Raw genomic sequence first — 19245 nt, forward strand, 5'->3', positions numbered from 1 at the left:
CAACAAAAACAGATTCGCCCTCTCCGGTATGTGTTTCGAGGTTTCGGCGGACGTCTGTTTCCCAGGATACAAACAAAAACAACCAGCAGTGACTTAGCACGAGACACTAATACGGGGAACTGAAAACGTACCTTTACTTTATCACCAAGATTTAACGGAGGCCAAATGGAAAAATAACAATATGTAATGCAAGAGAGTACTTGAAAGAGATAAAATTTTCATGTGTTTGAAATGAGAAAATGAACACACTATTTATAATCCTCAAAATACACACCAAGAGTCAAGCAAGATTAATTAACTCAATTAATCTTCTCATTAACTCAAGAATATGAAGAGCCAAAACTCTTCAATTAACTCAAGAATGTGGAGAGCCAAAAGACACTCCCATATTAATGAGACATAATTTTTTATTCAACCTCTAAATTTTATTAAAATTTCCAACAATCCCCCACATGAATGAAAATTGATACAAATCTTGGTGACAAAGTTCTACAGTTGAATCCTGCATAGGATAGGTAGTTGTTACCCTTTGAACCTTCCCTCATGAAATATATTTGCTTTACTAGCTGACCAGTAGACATGAAGCCCTTGAACTGTTCTGCCGTTTATGTAAATTAAGATATACTTCACAAAATACTCTCCCTGATAATATTCAGTTCTCATGATTGTGTTCGTTTTGGCCATTAATACATGCCTGGTTCTGCAAGAGGGTCTAGAATTGAGCCCTACAATTCCTTCGAAGCGGCCCCACTTCTCTCTCGCATAAGTGATTCTATATTGCTTCTTATCAGAATCATTAAAAGCCGTAAGTTTATCCTCAACATTCATTGTTTCATAATAGGAATGGGCTATGGATAACCCCCACAGTGATATACCAAATCAATGCGATTAGGTTGTCCCATTGAACTTAATTCTTGGGATCTCCAGTCAGCGTAGGTTGGTTTTCCTTCGCACCAATTTATACTATAGGCTTGAGCCCCATTCTCCTTGACGATTTTGCAACTAACTCTCTGTTTAATCCTTTGGTCAGCGGATCCGCTATATTATCCTTTGACTTTACATAGTCAACAGAGATAACTCCAGTTGAGAGTAGTTGTCTAATGGTATTATGTCTACGACGTATATGCCTAGACTTACCATTATACATATTATTTTGTGCTCTTCCAATCGCAGATTGACTATCACAATGCATGCATATAGCCGGCACTGGTTTTTCCCATCCTGGAACATCTTCTAATAAGTGACGCAGCCATTCAGCCTCTTCAGCACACTTATCAAGAGCTATAAACTCAGATTTCATTGTGGACCTGGCTATTACAGTTTGTTTAGAAGATTTCCATGCAATTGCAGCACCTCCTAAAGTGAATACAAATCCACTTGTAGATTTTGAGTCTTTCATATCATATATCAAATTTTCATCGTTGTATCCTTCAACAACAGCAGGATATCTGGTATAGTGCAGCCTATGATCACGAGTGTACCTTAAGAATCTTAGCAATCTGATAATTGCTTTCCAGTGTTCAACTCCTGGATTACTCGTGAATCTACTCAATTTGCTCACTGCATAAGCTATTCTGGTCTTGTACAACTCATTAAGTACATCAGACTTCCAATGACTCGAGAATATTCTAATTGAGACATATTCTCACCTCGATTCTTTGATAGATGCTGACTGATATCTATTGGGGTTCTGGCCAATGCAGAGTCATCCTTATTCAATTTCTCAAGTATTTTGTCAACATAATGTGACTGACTTAGAACTAGCCTTTCTGATGTTCTATGAATTTTAATTCCAATTATTACATCGGCTAAGCATAAATCTTTCATGTCAAATCTTGAGTTCAATAACTTCTTGGTGGATTTGATCATCTTATCATTACTATCAATGATAAGTAAGTCATCTACGTAAAAACACAAAATGACATATTCATTTTCAGTGGTTTTTATGTATACACATTTGTCACATTCACTGAATTTAAATCCACTTTCTGTCATGGTTTTATCAAATTTTTCGTGTCATTGCTTTGGCTCTTGTTTTAAGCCATACAGAGACTTCACCAGTTTATAAACCTTGTTTTCTTGCCCAGTCGCAGAAAACCTTCAGGTTTTTCCATGTAAATTTCCTCTTCTAAATCTCCATTTAAAAAAGCTGTCTTTACATCCATTTGGTGTACTTCAAGATTTCGCAAGGCGGCAATCGCAAGTATCACACGAATAGAGGTTATTCTCGATATAGGAGAATATGTGTCAAAGTAATCAAGCCCTTCACGTTGATGGTAACCTTTAATTAACAATCTGGCTTTATACTTATCTATAGTTCCATCTGATTTCATTTTCCTTTTGAAAACCCATTTACAGCCTAGTGGTTTGCTTGCCGGAGGAAGATTTACTAATTCCCACGTATGGTTTTGTAAAATGGATTCCATTTCGGAATTGATAACCTCTTTCCATAGTGGTCCCTCGGATGAACTGATTTCTTCCTTGAAGTTTGAGGTTCACTTTCCATCATGAAAGTGATGAAATCCGGACCAAAGGATTTCTCAGTCCTAGCTCTCTTACTACGTCTAGGTTCAATATCTTGATCAAGCTCTTGTCCCTTTTCAATTGTCTCATATAATCTTTTGGATGAACTTGGTTCTTCCTTAGATTTGCATGGAAACATGTGTTCAAAGAACGAAGCATTTCTTGATTCCATTATCGTATTCTTGTGAATATCAGGTATTTGAGATTCATGTACAAGAAAACGATATGCGCTACTGTTTTGAGTATATCCAATGAAAATGCAATCAACAGTTTTTGGTCCTATCTTTACTTTCTTTGGAGTGGGTACTGTAACCTTGGCAAGACATCCCCACACTCGCAAGTATTGGTAGGAAGGACTTCTACCTTTCCATAACTCGTATGGACTTTTATCTTCCTTCGTTCGGGGCACCTTATTTAAAAGGTAATTTGCTGTTAGAACAGCTTCCCCCCACATGTTCTGTGGTAAACCAGAACTTAATAACAACGCATTCATCATTTCTTTCAATGTACGATTCTTTCTCTCTGCAATGCCATTTTGCTGAGGAGAATAAGGTGCAGTTCTTTCATGTTTGATACCGTATTGAGAACAAAACTCAGCAAATGGTGATTCATATTCACCTCCACGATCACTTCTTAGCACCTTAATTTTCTTACTAAGTTGGTTTTCAACTTCACTCTTATATTGGACAAATTTGTCAATAGCTTCATCCTTATTTTTAAGAAGATACACATAACAATATTTTGTGCTATCGTCAACAAAAGTAATGAAGTATTTATTTCCACCATGAGTTTGTACAGCTTTTAAATCACATATATCACTGTGAATTAGATCAAGTGGTTCACTATTTCTTTCAATTGTTCGAAAATATGATCTCGTTAGTTTTGCCTCAACACAATTCTTACATTTGTGTTGTTTATCAATTTGGAATGCAGGAATGCTTTTCATGTTAATTAGTCTATGAATTGTGTCATAATTAACGTGTCCAAATCAATCATGCCACAAACAAGAAGACTCAAGCAAGTAAGCAAAAGTATTAACTTTATTCATCACAGGCTTAATAGACATTACGTTGAGTTTGAATAACCTATTACAAACATAACATTTGCCAACAAACATTCCACTTTTCGACAAAACAACCTTATCTGACTCAAAGACAATGCGGAAACCATGCTTGTTAAAAAGCGACCTGGACACCAAGTTCTTGCGGATGTCCGATACATACAACACATTGTTCAGAGTCAGTTTTTTTCCAGATGTAATTTTTAGAACAACTTTCCCTTGACCCTTGATTTCAGAAGTAGCGGAATTTCCCATGAATAGTTTTTCACCATTCTTAGATTCCTCAAGAGTAGCAAACATCTCCTTGTCCGAACAAACATGGCGAGTGGCACCAGTGTCGATCCACCACTCCCTTGGGTTCGAACCCACCAAATTAACTTCTGATATTACAGCACAGAGTTTCATGTTCGAAACCTCCTGAGAAATGTTCTCTACCACATTCACCTCTCGGTTTCTCTTTGACTTCTTACATTCAGATGCCTTGTGACCCATGACATCACAGTTATAGCATTTTCCAGAGAACTTTTTCTTCGAAATGTCTCACTTGGGTCCCATGTTCAACCTTTTGTTTGAGGAGAAGAAATTTTTCTTTTTCGAGCTTTGACCATGCTCGACTACATTTGCCTTAGCGGCAACAGGAGAAAACAATCGTCTTTCCGAACTCTTGTTGTCTTCCTTGATGCAAAGCCGAACAATTAGCTCTTCAACATTCATCTCCTTGCGCTTGTGCTTCAAATAATTTTTGAAATCCTTCCAAGCTGGTGGTAGCTTTTTAACAATAGCGATCAATTGGAATGATTCGCCCAAAGTCATCCTCTCACTGTGAATCTCGTGAAGAATCACTTGGAGCTCTTGAACTTGGCTGATAACCGGCTTTGAATCTACCATTTTAAAGTCCAGAAAGCGGCCAACAAGAAACTTCTTAGCCCCGGCATCCTCAGCTTTGTTCATTCTGTCAAGGGATTCCCACAGCTCTTTAGCCGTTTTCTTTTCGGAAAACACGTTGTAGAGCGAATCGGCCAATCCGTTTAGTACATAGTTTTGACATAAGAAACCAGAATGCTTCCAAGCCTCCACAGCACTAACAGATTCAACATCTCCCTCACCCTCCTCGAGTTTAGGAGCATCCTCAGACAGGAATCTGGCCAGGTTCAGCATCATCAAGTAGAACATCATTTTCTGCTGCCACCTTTTGAAGTCCACATCAGTGAACTTTTCAGGCTTTTCACCGTGACTGGCTGGGACAGCAACCGCAGCAGCACGTGGGGTAACATGAGGGACTACTTGAGCCACAGTAGGGACAACATAACCAGTTTCCCTTTGCACGCTGGTTTTAGTAGCCATATCTGAAACAAACCACGTAGTGAGTAATCTGTTTTAAGTTTGTTAGAAAAAATGCTAATAACAGTAGCGTAGAAACGAACTTGTAGAGATAAAGCAATAACCGAAACAAGTGTGATGTTTACAGTATGACTATTGTGTAAAAGAAAGCAAAACCAAATCGAGGCATGTAGCGTGTACAGTTTCTTTAAAACAGATTCACCTTCTCCGGTATGTGCTTCGAGGTTTCAGCGGACGTCTGTTTCTCAGGATACAACGGAACAAACAGCAGTGAATTAGCACGAGACACTACTACGGCGAACTGAAAACGTACATTTACTTTATCACCGAGATTTAACGGAGGCCAAATGGAAACATAACAATATGTAATGCAAGAGAGTGCTTGAAAGATATAAAATTTTCATGTGTTTGAAATGAGGAAATGAACATATTATTTATAATCCTCAAAATACACACCAAGAGTCATGCAAGATTAATTAACTCAATTAATCTTCCCATTAACTCAAAAATATGAACAGCCAAAACTCTTCAATTAACTCAAAAATGTGGAGAGCCAAAAGACATTCCCACATTAATGAGACATAATTTTTTATTCAACCTCTAAATTTATTAAAATTTCCAACATGTGCCTACAAAGGTAAAGCATACAAACACTTTTTCTCAAGGAAATAAAACAAAACAACTTAGGAGATGCAAGATCATAGAGAAAAAGTAGGTAACAGACTATAATTAAAGTCCATTAATTAATGAAAAAAGACAATATATATATATACACACACACACATTATTGAATACATAGGTAATAGAAATAAATAGATTATATATTCTTGAATTAATATTAATAATGGTAAAAACTTGTGTGAGACGGTCTCACGGGTCGTATTTTGTGAGTCGGATCTCTTATTTAGGTCATCCATGAAAAATATATTACTTTTTATGCTAAGAATATTACTTTTTATTGTGAATATCGGTAGGGTTGATCCGTCTCACAGACAAAGATTCGCGAGACCGTCTCACAAGAGAACTACTCATTAATAATTGATTAAAATCCATTAATAAATAAAATACTTAAAAAAATAATTCACAATTCTCAAACATCGACTCTTTTATATAGGTAATCGATATTCAATCATTTTTATACTAAAAAAATACATTTATAAATTTATTGTATTTTTAAATAATCCAAATATTTGTCACACTTACTATCATCTTATTTTAAGATTTTGATAAATAAAACACAATAAACTGAATATGTTAATTTTATGTTAAACTAATCCAGCTAAATATGTAATATATATATATATTATATATATATATATTATATATATATATATATATATATGTGTGTGTGTGTGTGTGTGTGTGTGTTTTATTGATTCGATTGACATGATAATAAAGTTATTTTTGTTTGATAAATAATGTCATTTTGTGAAGTAATAAATAATGAGTAGGTCTCTTGTGAGACGGTTTCACGAATCTTTATCTGTAAGACGGGTCAATCCTATCGATATTCAACATAAAAAGTAATACTCTTAACATAAAAAGTAATATTTTTTCATGGATGACCCAAATAAGATATATGTCTCAATAAATACGACCCATGAGACCGTCTCACACAAGTTTTTGTCATAAATAATACTATATAAGTGTGAATGTTTTCTTTATAATAATAAGAGAAAAGTTAAAATTATAGTTTTTGTCTTGTATATTTGTTTCTTAGAATTTTGATATTAGTGTTATCAAATTTAACTTTTAATCTCATATTTTTCAATTTTTGACAATTTTAAAAATTTTTCATCGAAACTATAACTGCACACATTAGGGCTTTTTTAAAAAAATATTATAAATTAATAAAATCATTATAAAAATGTTAGAAATTGAAAACGTTTATAAAACTAGTATATTCCGTTATTCACTGCACCGGATTCAGAATTATTTTAAAAAAAAAATTTAAAAAAATAAAATAAGAAATTCACAGACTCATTGAATCCATGACAGCCTGTCACGGGTTCAGAATCCGTGGCAGGAGGTCACGGATTCTTAATCTGTGACCCCCATCCGTGACTTCCTCCCCTCTATTTATTTGCACCCTCCCATTTTCCATTCGGTATTTTCATTCGGCGATTTATTTGCACCTTCCCATTCTTGCCGATCATTCCATTCGGTAATTTCATTCGGCGATTTGTTAGTTGTCCTCGGCATTTCAATTTATTGGGTCATCGGTGACATATTCTTCCGTCTTTGGTATTTTTATATTTGTGCAACATCAATATTTCCGTTTGTTGGTAATACTTCTAGTCGATTTGTTATGCTTATAATTTTTTTGTTATCGAGACTTGTCAAGTATTATTTTATTTTATTATTGTTGAATTAATATTGTTTTATGTTGTTTTTTTTTTTGTAAGAATGTTTAACATTGACAGGTTATTATATTTTCGTTGATTAATCATTTATTTCATACGAGCAAATCTTAAGAGGTAACGTTATTATTTTTGTTCATTATATTTATTATTGTTCGTTTATTGACTGAATTTACTTATTGCAACAATTTATATTATTAAAATTACTTTAATGTAATAATAATAACAAAATTAAAATTGTTTTATTAAACACTTATTATTAGTTGAATAATATTCTTTAATATTATTTTTATATAATATTTTTTCAGTAAAAAATATTATATGTTACTATTATTTAGTAAAGGTATTTGAAACCTCCAATTTTTTTTTTAAAGATAGTAAAAAATTTAAGCACGTTTTAATGTCTTCTTGTACAATCTTTGTACATGATACGCTGTCGTGTCAAATTTATGTTATAAAATTTATCGATTGATAATTTATATAAATGAAAGTCAAAATTTTTTATTAATCGCTCGTAACAAATAATATACATTGCATATGAAAAATACAATTTGTAGCAATTATTTTTTATATATTTTTCTAGCAAAAAGTACTCAACATTTATTATCTGCACATGTATCATTAATTTATACAATTAAAATTTAATTAATACTTGGTTGGGTATATTGATTTTCACTTGTAATACTTAAATGAAATTTATAATTTTTTGAATTTTTTTTACTACAATATAATAAATAAAATTTTTATTATTGAAAAATAATAATAATAATATTAGCTTAAATGTAATAATAATAACAAAATTAAATTTGTTTTAGTAATTATTTATTATTCATTAAATAAATTTTTTAAAGATTATTATCATATAATATTATCATACTAAAAAAATATTATATGTTACTATTATTTAGTAAAGACAATATAATCATTTACAGTAATTAGTTTATTTATGTATTATGAATTATTATTTATTTTTAAAAAATATAATCACATTTATCACATTTACCAATTCATCATCAGCATATACGTTTTATTTTTTACAGCCGAAAATTACAAATAAATTTCGTTTAATATAAATATGTAGTTACATGTTGTTGATAAAAAATATAATATTTGTTAAATAATGATTTTTTGTTTGCAAGATGGCTGAAAATACGGATAATGTGTTGTATTTGAAGGGTAAACAAATATCAAATAATATCAACGCTGAAAACATGGATGCACTAATTCTTCCACGTCGGTCTGACAAATGTCTTTGGAGATTGCTTAATGCAAGGATTCACCTCCGTGTCCGCCTATGTCTAGCAAGCATGGGTTTCTATGGTGTCATTCAGTTTGATCTTATTAAAAATTATGATAATCATTTTCTTACAGTCATCGTTGAGAGATGGCGTCGTGAGATACACACATTTCACTTTACAGTCGGCGAGGAAACAATCACCCTACAGGACGTTGCCCTTATTTGGGGGTTGAATATTGATGGCATGCCTATCACTGGTGTAGATACCGCGTATAACAAACATACTTTACAACAGCGCTGCGCAACTTGGTTGGGTTTTACGCCTACATCTTCTGAGATTAAAGGTGCACATCTTTATCTGACCGCTTTGCTAGACCATTGCCTAAATAATATGATTAATGATCAAAGCACTGAAGAGGATGTGACACAATATTCCCGTTGTATTGCATTAATGATCATTGGCGGCTGTATGTTTTCGGACTCAGAAGGTGCTACTGTGAAACTTATGTATTTGCAGTTTCTTGAGAACATAGAAATGGTGAATATGTTTACCTAGGGTTCTGTTGTGATGGCATATCTTTACAGAGAGCTGTGCAACAGATCAATGTGATTAAAGGTTGATTTGTGTGGGCCTGTTCAGATCTTACATCTATTTTTACACTTCTACGATCATTATATTTGTTGTACTTTATTTTTCTTATGATTTGGCAATTTCTGTTGTATGTTATTGCAGATTTGAGTATGGTCTAGAATTACTCTTTTTTTTCCTGATAAAGCGCAACAATTATCTATTTCAGAAGAGCATGCTGCAGATGTGCTTCAGGGTCTACCATTCCCACCATACGGTGCACGGTATTAATCAGAATTAATTAACTTTTATTATTATTTTGTTATGTACTTTTAATGACTGTATTGTGTAATTTTATAAATTTCAGATGGAGACGTGGATTCTCTTGGACTCACACAGCCCATCATTTGGTCCGTATAATGAGAGATATGCTTGACATGATGGTAGAAGGGCATGTAGATACATAAATTAGTTGTTTAAAATTTGAATTTTTTTTATTCAGTCTGAATGTTATATTATCAACTTGATAATCTTTTTTTTATTTTATTTGCTACAGTTTCTATGGACAGTTTATGATATGGAGTTACTTGGAGGTTGCTAGAATTCTTGATGGAAATAGAATTCATCTATGTCGGTTGGCATGTGCATTGATCAATTTTCATATGGTTGAGATGTATAGACCAAAGCGGTGTTTTCGACAATTTGGAATGCATCAGGGTATCCCGCCACCTGCTACTAACTTCGATAATTTCCATAAATTGATGAGACAAGGCCGGAACAACTGTGATTGGGCGACGTATCACAAAGATTTTGTAGAAATGTGGAATGACAGATATAATTTTGTGATTGGTGGGGATTATGGCATACCTGGTACACCCGGTATCACAGTGGACTATGTTAGTTCGTATCATCGCATTTCACAAATATTTCTCTCGCCGCCAGTGATACCTTCAAACATCATGGGCTACCATCCTGTTGATGCAAACTATCGACAATTTATCATAAGACATGTTCAATTTATCTACATATGTACGTAAATTTAATTTATTGTATTAAATATAGGTTTGACAAATCTAGTGCACGCATCGCTGTAAGATCAGCTCCACTATTGCAGTTATTGGAAGACGTCGAACCTCTTTCAATACACCATTAATACACTCAGACATGTTCGTCGTCATTATCCCTCGTCTCCATCCACCATCATGAGCCAATGACCATTTTTCTTTTGGAATGTTTGACAAATACGTGAAAGCTGCTGCATTATTTGTTCTAATTGTCTCCATTGTCGCATTAAATTTTGCTACTTGGTGTTGTATCCTTGCTTCCCAACATAAGTCTTTCAAATGAATGTTTTTGAACTTACTGTCGAAATTAGATCAAACATGCTTCAAACAAAAACGATGAACACCACGAGGAGGCTTGAAGTCAGAGAGATATTGCACTGCACTTGTTATACCCGCATGTCTATCAGATACAAGGCACACATCACTACACCCTCTGGTAACATGTCGTGCAACATTAATGAGGAACCAATGCCAAGACTCATAATTTTCTTCATCAACGAACACAAATGCTAGCGGTAAAACCTGGTTATTGGCATCCAAAGTTACTGCTATGAGTAATTTGTGCTTATATTTGGTATACATATGGGTACAGTCTATTCTGATTATGTTGCGACAATTTCGAAAACCATCTATACATGGTTTGAAAGCCCAAAATACAAAGTTCAAAATTTTATGTGGATGGTCATACGGTCGAAGATGCTTCCATTCTACAATAGTTCCTGGATTTTACTTCGACAAAGCTCCCATATATTTAGGAAGCAAAGTTACAGAGCTTTCCCATGTGCCATAGATTACCTCCACCGCGCGTTTCAAACTCTCCCATGCCTTAGCATACGATATATCATACCCATATTTTCCTTTAATACTTTCTCCCACATATTTGATCTCGTATGCAGGATCACAACGCACGATTCCCAAAAGTGTACTGGCTATCATGTTTACGTCAAGGTTGTGGTGATCTATACCGACTTGGGTAGACATGCATGTGTGATCATCACCATATTTTGTGATTATGAAGTAGTCTAAACTTTTTTTCAACGATGCTCGAAGTCCCTATCCACAATTGCCACCTTCGGACCAGTTCTTGCATTTGACCTTCCAAATTGTCGGAGAACTTTGGACAACAATATATTCACGTCTCAAAACCCGAACAGAAAAATCCTTCACTGAAGCTATTAAATCTTTTTTGGTCTTAAAAACCATTTTTACACCGAGCTTTGGCTTTTCAGATTGTAAAATTTTGTTCATGATGCAGAAGGAATACCAAACGAATCTAGAATTTGTTCGTCATAGACTTCATTGAAAAATTGGGGAATTTCACGTAAATGTTGCTCTGGTGCAATAGGAATGTTCTTTGTCAATATTGCTCCAGACATTAACACATGCGCCGATGTCCCTTCATTTCATTGTCAACGTAATGATCATCTTTTCCGTCACTTGATGTAGCATACAAATCATCATCGCTATTCATGACATGATGCGAACTGTCCCCAAATAAATCATCTTGCTCAGGCATGTGTTCTGTAATTGGGGCGGAAATATTTGCATCCACAGTAGAACTATCAAAATATCTAACATTTGTGGTATTTTCTTCATCACCCCATGAATTTAAATCCAATTGGCGTGTTCTACTAGAACCCCATGCAACATCAACTCCTAATGGAACCGTGATATGATGATCCCAACCCTCTAAAGTGAAATCCAATTCTCGTGTTCTATTCATCCCCCATGCATAGTCTTCTTCAGTTTGAGTCGTGATATGGTGATCCCAAGGACCAGTGTCGATCCCAGAATATGTCTGAGTTGACTGTTCATCGACGTGATACATAGAAGGTTCCGCTTCATTAAAACCTACTGTTCTGAAACCTTGCGTTATTACCGGCATGACTGCATCAAAATTGTAATGACTTATGCTCTGTAACACTGGCGATGAATCAACATACAAGTACATGCAATCCAGTGTCGGCAACTCAAACATAAATTGTAGACCATCATCATTTGTGATATAGACATGCTCTTCAATGTAATGAGACAACGAGCTATAACAATATTTCGTTGACAATTTGATGCAGAATTTTGATGGGTTGATCTCCAGTTTGCGATGCACATAATTCACCAGTTGGAAAAATGTAGTAGACCGAGGGATTTTAATGGGCCTGGTCGCGGAGAAACTATATTCAACCATACCATCTTCAACAATGACTTAGCCACCTACGTAGAGTAAGACCCTCACAGTATCCATGTATGCACCGATAACAAAGACTATGTATACAATCATAAAAAAATTTAATTATGAGTTTCTTACACATATATTAAAATATATATTTTATATTGGATTAATTTTAAAGAATCACTAACAAAATTATTATTATTATTATTAAAATTTATATTGTCAAATCAATTTAATTAAAAGTTACATTTAATAATACCAATGTTTGTTTTTATAATTTTTTTATGACTTATATTAAAAAATTAAAATTTTAAACCTGTGTAATTATAATTTTTACATATATTAATTTCTTATATTAACAATTTTTACAATTAAGAGTATCAATACACAATTAAGAGTATCAATACACAGGTTCAACAATTCAAAATATATCATAAAATAAATATTATTATTATTATTATTTAATACATGTATTATCTAGGCATGCAACTTTGAAATAATTATAGCGAGTTATTTGTATTATTATTATTTTTTTTTTAAAAAAAGGTAAATGGCAGGCGTGACTTTGCATTGTCTTTTTTAAAAAAAAAATTATGTCAATTTAGTACACATAATACATCAATTCAATTTTATTTTTGCTTAAATTTTTCTATTACAAAACTATATAATATAATAATGCGTTCAAAATTATTAATTTTTAAATTTTGTAATTTTAAATATATATGTGTGTGTGTGTGTGTGTGTACGTTTCTTCATTACACTGACCGAGACGTCAAGTTTTTTTTTAAATATAGCAAAACCCAAAACAAAGGAAATAGTGGTAACTAACGAGTAAACTAGTAAAAAAAACATAAATACTAAAAAATACATGAGTCAAAGTCAAGTTCTTTATTCTAACAAGATAAACAGACACGCTACTATTGTTCGTCTACGAAAAATTACATGTGTACAAGGCCAGCCAGTAGGTTGCAGATTCACATGTAAACAAATTTTTTTCATTAATAACCTTTTTTTTTTCCAAATATCAAAGCGTCGCCAGCCTAAAATACACTAAACAGTGAAAAAGCCCTTAATATTAACCTATTCTCATATTTAAATAATATAATTACATTTAAAATATAAACTTTGAAATTTTTTTAACAATCAACAATTTATATTTATTATTACTTTCTTATTATTATTCCTATTAGTAATTTTATATTGTGATTAATATTCAAAATAAAAAATATAACAAAATTATACTTAATAGTACAATGCAACCGAACAAAATTATAATTACATTAACACAATATAATTAATACAATTAAAATATAAGAAATTATTGAAATTACCTTTTCAAATGTAGTTGTACAGAATTTGTAATTGAAACAATGAACGATGTTTAATATATGCACTAAATTACAAACATTATCAAACATATTATAAAAAAAAATATTGAAAGAAAAAATAAGGATTCCACTGAGACTCGGCACAATTCTCCCAAATTCTGATACTAAGCACAATTCTCCAAAATCAAATTCTGAATTATTGATACTCGGCGCAATTCTCTGGAATTCTGAACAAATAAAGCCACGAATCGTTGTGCGCAAATGAATCAGAAGAAATGCGGAAGATGGATTTTCGGTAATGAATCAGAAGAAATATCGAAATGTTCGAAAGGAAAGCTCGGTGTATGTGTTCGAAAGGCTCGGGGCAGTTTAAATAGGCGGAAGTCACGGATTATAAGAATCGGTGACCGATGTTGAATCCGTGAAAAATTTCAACGGATTGTTATACTTTTAAAAAGTTTTCAGATTTGTTATATTTTAATTAATATTGTTTTTTAAAAAAAACCCCACACATTAGCACCATTTCGAAGCCACACAAGCGTGTTGCATAGGTGTCAATTCAAAAAAGACCAAATTGCAAAAATAACATAGATAATAGAACAAGATTGAAATTTGACAACGTAAAAGATCAAAATCGCAGATAAACAAATATACAAGACTAAAATTACAGTTTCACTTGATAATAGTTTCAAAAATGGCAAATTATATGGTTTGGCTTCTTAAATATAAAATATCTTTATATAACAATGTTATACGATTGATTACTGCGGACGGAAAAATCAGAAGATGACAATGAAAATATCAAAGTTAAGGCTAGTGTTGAACACTATATCTTTAAAAAGATATTGTCTCGCTCTTGGTGCTTTTTTGTATATGACAATATTATCTCAACATACAACAACTTTCACTTGTGATAACAACAAAATGACTCACAAGTTCAATAACCAGAAAGGTCGTAAACTCTTTTTTGTATAGAAAAAAAGAAGAAAACAATATGCATGCAAGTGCTTGATTCACGTCTGAAAACTGTATTTAAAGTTGTTTGATATTCTCTATTTAATGTTGGTTTTCTGCAGGGCATGATATTTCCTTATACGGGGGTGTATTTTAGACCAGGAGACATTTGATTTAAATTGTGTCTGAAAACTCGAGATATGAATACAATTGTTCATGAAACTGCACGCCAGGCGATGTTTGCCTGGAAAACTCCAGGAAGTGCGTCGGGCACATAACCGCCCCAACGGGGATCACGCTGACTGGAATTTACAGGCAGCGCCCTAGCGCAGACCATGCTGCCTGGAAATTTCCAGCAGCTCCTATGCGCACTCGTAGCTCGGGTTTGTCCCTCGTGCTATTGTTTCGAGTTTTCCTTCCACTTCGTTGCATTATTACCATTCATTATGCCTAAAAATTCCAACAAACAATTTAAAATCCATAATATAATCTGTCACTTCCACAACCCGAACCAAAATACAGAATAAGGTGTAAAAACGAAACACAAACTCGACATCGTCTGCAGAAGCAGAGTATGGTTCGATGGTTGCCACAACTTATAATGTCATCTGTATTTTCTTGGATGGATATTGAAAGACATTCTTGTTCTTTTTCTTCTCTGAAGTCATTTATGACACAATGCTCTACAATTGGCTCAGTTTCTAGTTTCTACCGTATGCATAATCTTCCTAGTAAACTACTTGAGGAGTACTCTTCCTCCCTCAAAATCTGTTGCTGTATCACTAATACAGAAGCTGTGCTACCAAAATCTTCTGATGCAACATACTCTCCTATTACTCCAAGCTCATTGCTCTCACTCCAACTCGAAAAACCTTGTAAAATAACGGGGTTCACCCCGTGCTTCCTCCCCACGATCCAAAGATCGAATATATCCTTATTCAATGCCTGAATAGCAGCGATGGTTTCTTCACCATTCTTCACAACAACCTCTCGATAAATCACACGGCTATTCCCTTCGTTCTTCACCCAAAACCATGTCACCAATCCATCATCAAGCTTTTTCTCCATGTCGTTGTCTCCCATATTTTCATGCGAAAGAAACCGAATAACAGTGAGGAATGTTTCCTGATTTGTAGCCATGCGATCTGCATAAGTCAAGGCCTCTCTAGCATCTGCTCCTCCCAAGAAAAGAACGATTAACCGATGCAGGCTCATGAAAACACCATTTACTATGTTCTCGTATGGACCCTTATCTAGGAGGATACCAACCGAGCATGGCGCGTGTGTCAAGACATTACAGTTCATGGATTGGGAATGTTTCCTCATCGTCCCATCAACATCATGTAGGGCCTGTCTGTGGAGTGGCAGTATGATTAAACAAGCTTTCTTGGACAGAGCTAGGCCACAAATATCTTGGTACATACATCTTATTGGGGCAATCATCGTGTAAGAATGTATTTTTATGTGTTCATTTCCTCTAGCCTGTTGGGAAATCTTCAAAGCATTATGAATAGAATTGTAATGAGCAGAAGAAGCAATATGTTCAGTATTTTCGTGATCGATAAACATAGGGTGGGAACGGCCAACGAGCTCAACTAGGCACAAGGCGTAGACCGAGAGCGGACTGCTGACATTTGGGTTTGAAACTTCAAGAACTTTCACTAGTCCAGGCAGACTTTCCCCACTGTGAATACAAACCACAACATGAAGTTCTGTATTGGGGGAAGTGTGTTGAATATTTCTTCTGGTATTCACCATATAAGGCTTTGTTGGGTCATAGAGTATGCTGATTAAAGGGGTTAATATAGCAGTCACAGATAAGGTTAATAACACCATAATTGTAAACTCTGACTGATCTATCATCTGCATTCAAGGAAAAATCAGTTACATACACACACACACTCATACTCACACTTATAACAAGTTGTCAAGAGAAAAGGGAATCCGAAAACTAGATCCTTACCTTAAAACTCATCCAGTGTAGGAACAAGAGAAGTTCCATTTCACCCCTGAGACTCGATATCAGGCTAAGGGTGAGACTGTCTCTGATCGTCATGTCAAAAAAACGAGATGCGATGAGAGTAGAGACCGTTTTGATTATGTATCCGGCCAAAATCATCAAAAAAATCGGTTTCAAATGAGACCATTGGCCACTCAAAGTGAACACGTCTGTGATCATTCCAACATACATGAATGAAAAAGGCATCAGAAGCTCAATTACTATTGTTTCACTCTTCTCCACAACAGTGGCTCCCAATGGTGGCCCATCCGGTATGGCCAAACCAAGCCAGAATGGCCCATTTGCTATTGCTAAACCGAACATATCAGTGATGAATCCTGCAATCATTACACCTAATAAGATCAAAACTATATAAAATTGATCCACTTGCTGCCCTTCAGGTGTAGTTCGAATAATCCATATCATAGCTTGCCTAAAACCCCAAATGACTGATGCAGCAACCACTATCAACGAAATCATGTACCATAGAGCCGAAATAGCCCTGTACTCAGCTTGCTTTGACGCCTCAAATATAAGTACACCATTCATGCCTATTACATCACTTATAATTGCAGTTGATAAGGCCATCCTCCCGATCTCCGAGCCAAGGAGATTGAGCTCTCGAACAATAGGATATAAAACAGGAAACGACGTCATGGCCAGAGAGGCAGTGATCCCCCAAATGGATGACCCTTTTGCCATTTCTTTGTTGAAAGATTTTATTTCAAGAACTGCTATAGTTGCACTACAAGATAAAGGTACGACCACTCCGATCACTGCAATATACCAGTGTTTTTTGCTTAGTCTCTTTATCTGTGTAACATCCATTTTCACACCAGATAAAAACAGAAAGTACATGAATCCTATTACTCCAATATTTTGAAGCACAAAGTCTGCAGTATCGGGAAACATGTAAGCGTGAAACTTCTCGCTTCGGCTTAGCAATGATGGTCCAAGAACAATGCCACCCTATATCAGAACCCAATATATATCTTATAAATTCAAAGAAAGATGGAATAAATAAAATATTTCTCGTTATGCTTTTTCAACAAAATAAGCCCATTTTCTTCATATTGTTGAGTAGGGTGCCCAACAAGCAAAGTAAAAAACTTATTGCACATGACATTAGATTTATATTAACATTTATCATACATGCAGACATCATGAGCAAATAAACACTAGTTTATGTGAATTGAAAGCAAACCGAAAAAATTGTGTATTAGTTTTGATTTTCAGAGAACACCAACAGAAAGATGATATCTTGGACAATAGAGGCAGATAAGTACTTACAAGAATCTTGGCAACAATCTTAGGTTGCTTTAAGGGCTTGAGGAGAAAAGAAATAAGCCGAGAAATGATAATGAAGCTTGAAACCTCTAACAGCAAAAGAGGGAAGGAGTAATCCAATGGATTTTCCCCATAAAAGATACCAAAAGGATGATTCTTACGTTTCTCCCGACATATAACAAGACCTTTGTGGATCAGCGCCGGGGGTTCGACAAAGGCGACTTTCACCATTTCTTGAGAAGATCAGATCAAGGTTTGTCGTTTTGATGCAAAAGTCATTTGCAGAAGAAACATTATGCCTTCAAAGAAGGCAGCCATGAATGCATATTGCTCAAGTTATGAATAGATGTGAAAGTGTTGGACAAGCGCAATAGTCGTTTCATATTTTAGAGTTGGTTTAAAATATATGGAGTGTGTGTTTGTGTGTATTGGTTGCTGACATTATCTTGTACGAATTTAAATAGATCATATCGGCTTATTATAACATGGAAAGTACACAAGCACCTAGCACGTAAATGTGAAAACTTTTGGAAGAAAAAAATTTTAAAAAAAAACATTAATTTTAGAGATGTTAATTTCCGCTTAAGTAAATACCGTCCAGGACAGGTTGAGTTACGATTTTAACAACTCATTTGAAGATGGGTCAAAACGGATTAGCTCGTTTGGGATACGAGTTAGTATATGTTAGGTTGGATTGAATTGACCCGTCATTTATTTTAATAAATATAAAATTTTTACTAATGATTAAATAATTATTTTTTTCTTTTGATTCAATTCTCATCCAATTGAGTAAAATTTGGAATAGTGTAGTATGCTTATATAGTTAGATTTATGTGTGATTAAGCTAAAAAGGAGTGTTTAAAAAATTAAATTAAAGTAGTACATTATTTGATAAGCAAATAATATATTAAAGATTATATCTCGTTATTGGTGGAGAACATTTAAAAAGATATATTTTAAAAAAAAATTTAACAATTATCATCGCTCATAATTAATGAAAAATAGATTCATGTTTGTATTGAGATTTTTAAGAATATTGTTTAATATATCATTTGGTAGCTCAAGTATATGCTCAATTTTTTCTAGTGATATAAATAGTATATTTCATAAAATATTTGAATATTTCATAAAATATTTGATATTATTTATTTAGAACATTAAAATGAACACATCAGTATACAATTGAGGAATGTTATTTTTCAAAATCAAAACTTGACCAAAGTTATTTCTCAAAAAAAATCCGTACATTACTTGGTATAATCTGTTATCTGGATTTTTCTTTTTGTATATATAGAAGATTATTTATCAATATCAATTTTTATTAAATGAAGGGATTGCTTAAGCTCACCTTCCT

At 33.9% G+C, this 19245-nt stretch overlaps 2 protein-coding genes and 1 long non-coding RNA gene across 3 annotated transcripts in view; 2 read left to right on the forward strand and 1 right to left on the reverse strand.

The window, feature by feature from the left end:
- The window catches only part of LOC142555093 (pentatricopeptide repeat-containing protein At1g25360), a 36592-nt gene extending 21843 nt beyond the window's left edge, over window positions 1-14749 (forward strand). The window contains exon 2 of the mRNA XM_075665762.1: window positions 14728-14749. The gene's annotated coding sequence lies outside the window, so the exon portion shown is untranslated. The remainder of the gene's footprint in view (window positions 1-14727) is intronic.
- On the forward strand, window positions 9261-9676 carry LOC142504627 (uncharacterized). Its single transcript, XR_012804266.1, has 3 exons — window positions 9261-9373; window positions 9457-9544; window positions 9646-9676. It is a non-coding gene; the product is annotated as an uncharacterized LOC142504627 (long non-coding RNA).
- A 171-nt stretch (window positions 14750-14920) lies between the features above and the next one.
- On the reverse strand, window positions 14921-18297 carry LOC142555094 (cation/H(+) antiporter 24-like). Its single transcript, XM_075665765.1, has 3 exons — window positions 17895-18297; window positions 16569-17573; window positions 14921-16468 (listed from the first exon to the last, which is right to left on the reverse strand). The coding sequence occupies exons 1-3, from the start codon at window positions 18120-18122 to the stop codon at window positions 15314-15316; spliced, it is 2388 nt and encodes a 795-aa protein (XP_075521880.1). The 5' UTR covers window positions 18123-18297; the 3' UTR covers window positions 14921-15313.
- Window positions 18298-19245: the final 948 nt, after the last annotated feature.

This window comes from Primulina tabacum, chromosome 9 (genome assembly GCF_025594145.1).
Source record: "Primulina tabacum isolate GXHZ01 chromosome 9, ASM2559414v2, whole genome shotgun sequence".
Classification (NCBI taxonomy): domain Eukaryota; kingdom Viridiplantae; phylum Streptophyta; class Magnoliopsida; order Lamiales; family Gesneriaceae; genus Primulina; species Primulina tabacum.

What these genes read in the sequence shown, in the direction of transcription:
- LOC142555094 (XM_075665765.1), bottom strand. Translation starts at nt 18,122, where the DNA reads ATGGTGAAAGTCGCCTTTGTCGAACCCCCGGCGCTGATCCACAAAGGT. An exon ending in AGATTGTTGCCAAGATTCTT is followed by an intron (nt 17,574 to 17,894) that starts GTAAGTACTTAT and finishes GTTCTGATATAG; the next exon opens with GGTGGCATTGTTCTTGGACC. An exon ending in TACACTGGATGAGTTTTAAG is followed by an intron (nt 16,469 to 16,568) that starts GTAAGGATCTAG and finishes CCTTGAATGCAG; the next exon opens with ATGATAGATCAGTCAGAGTT.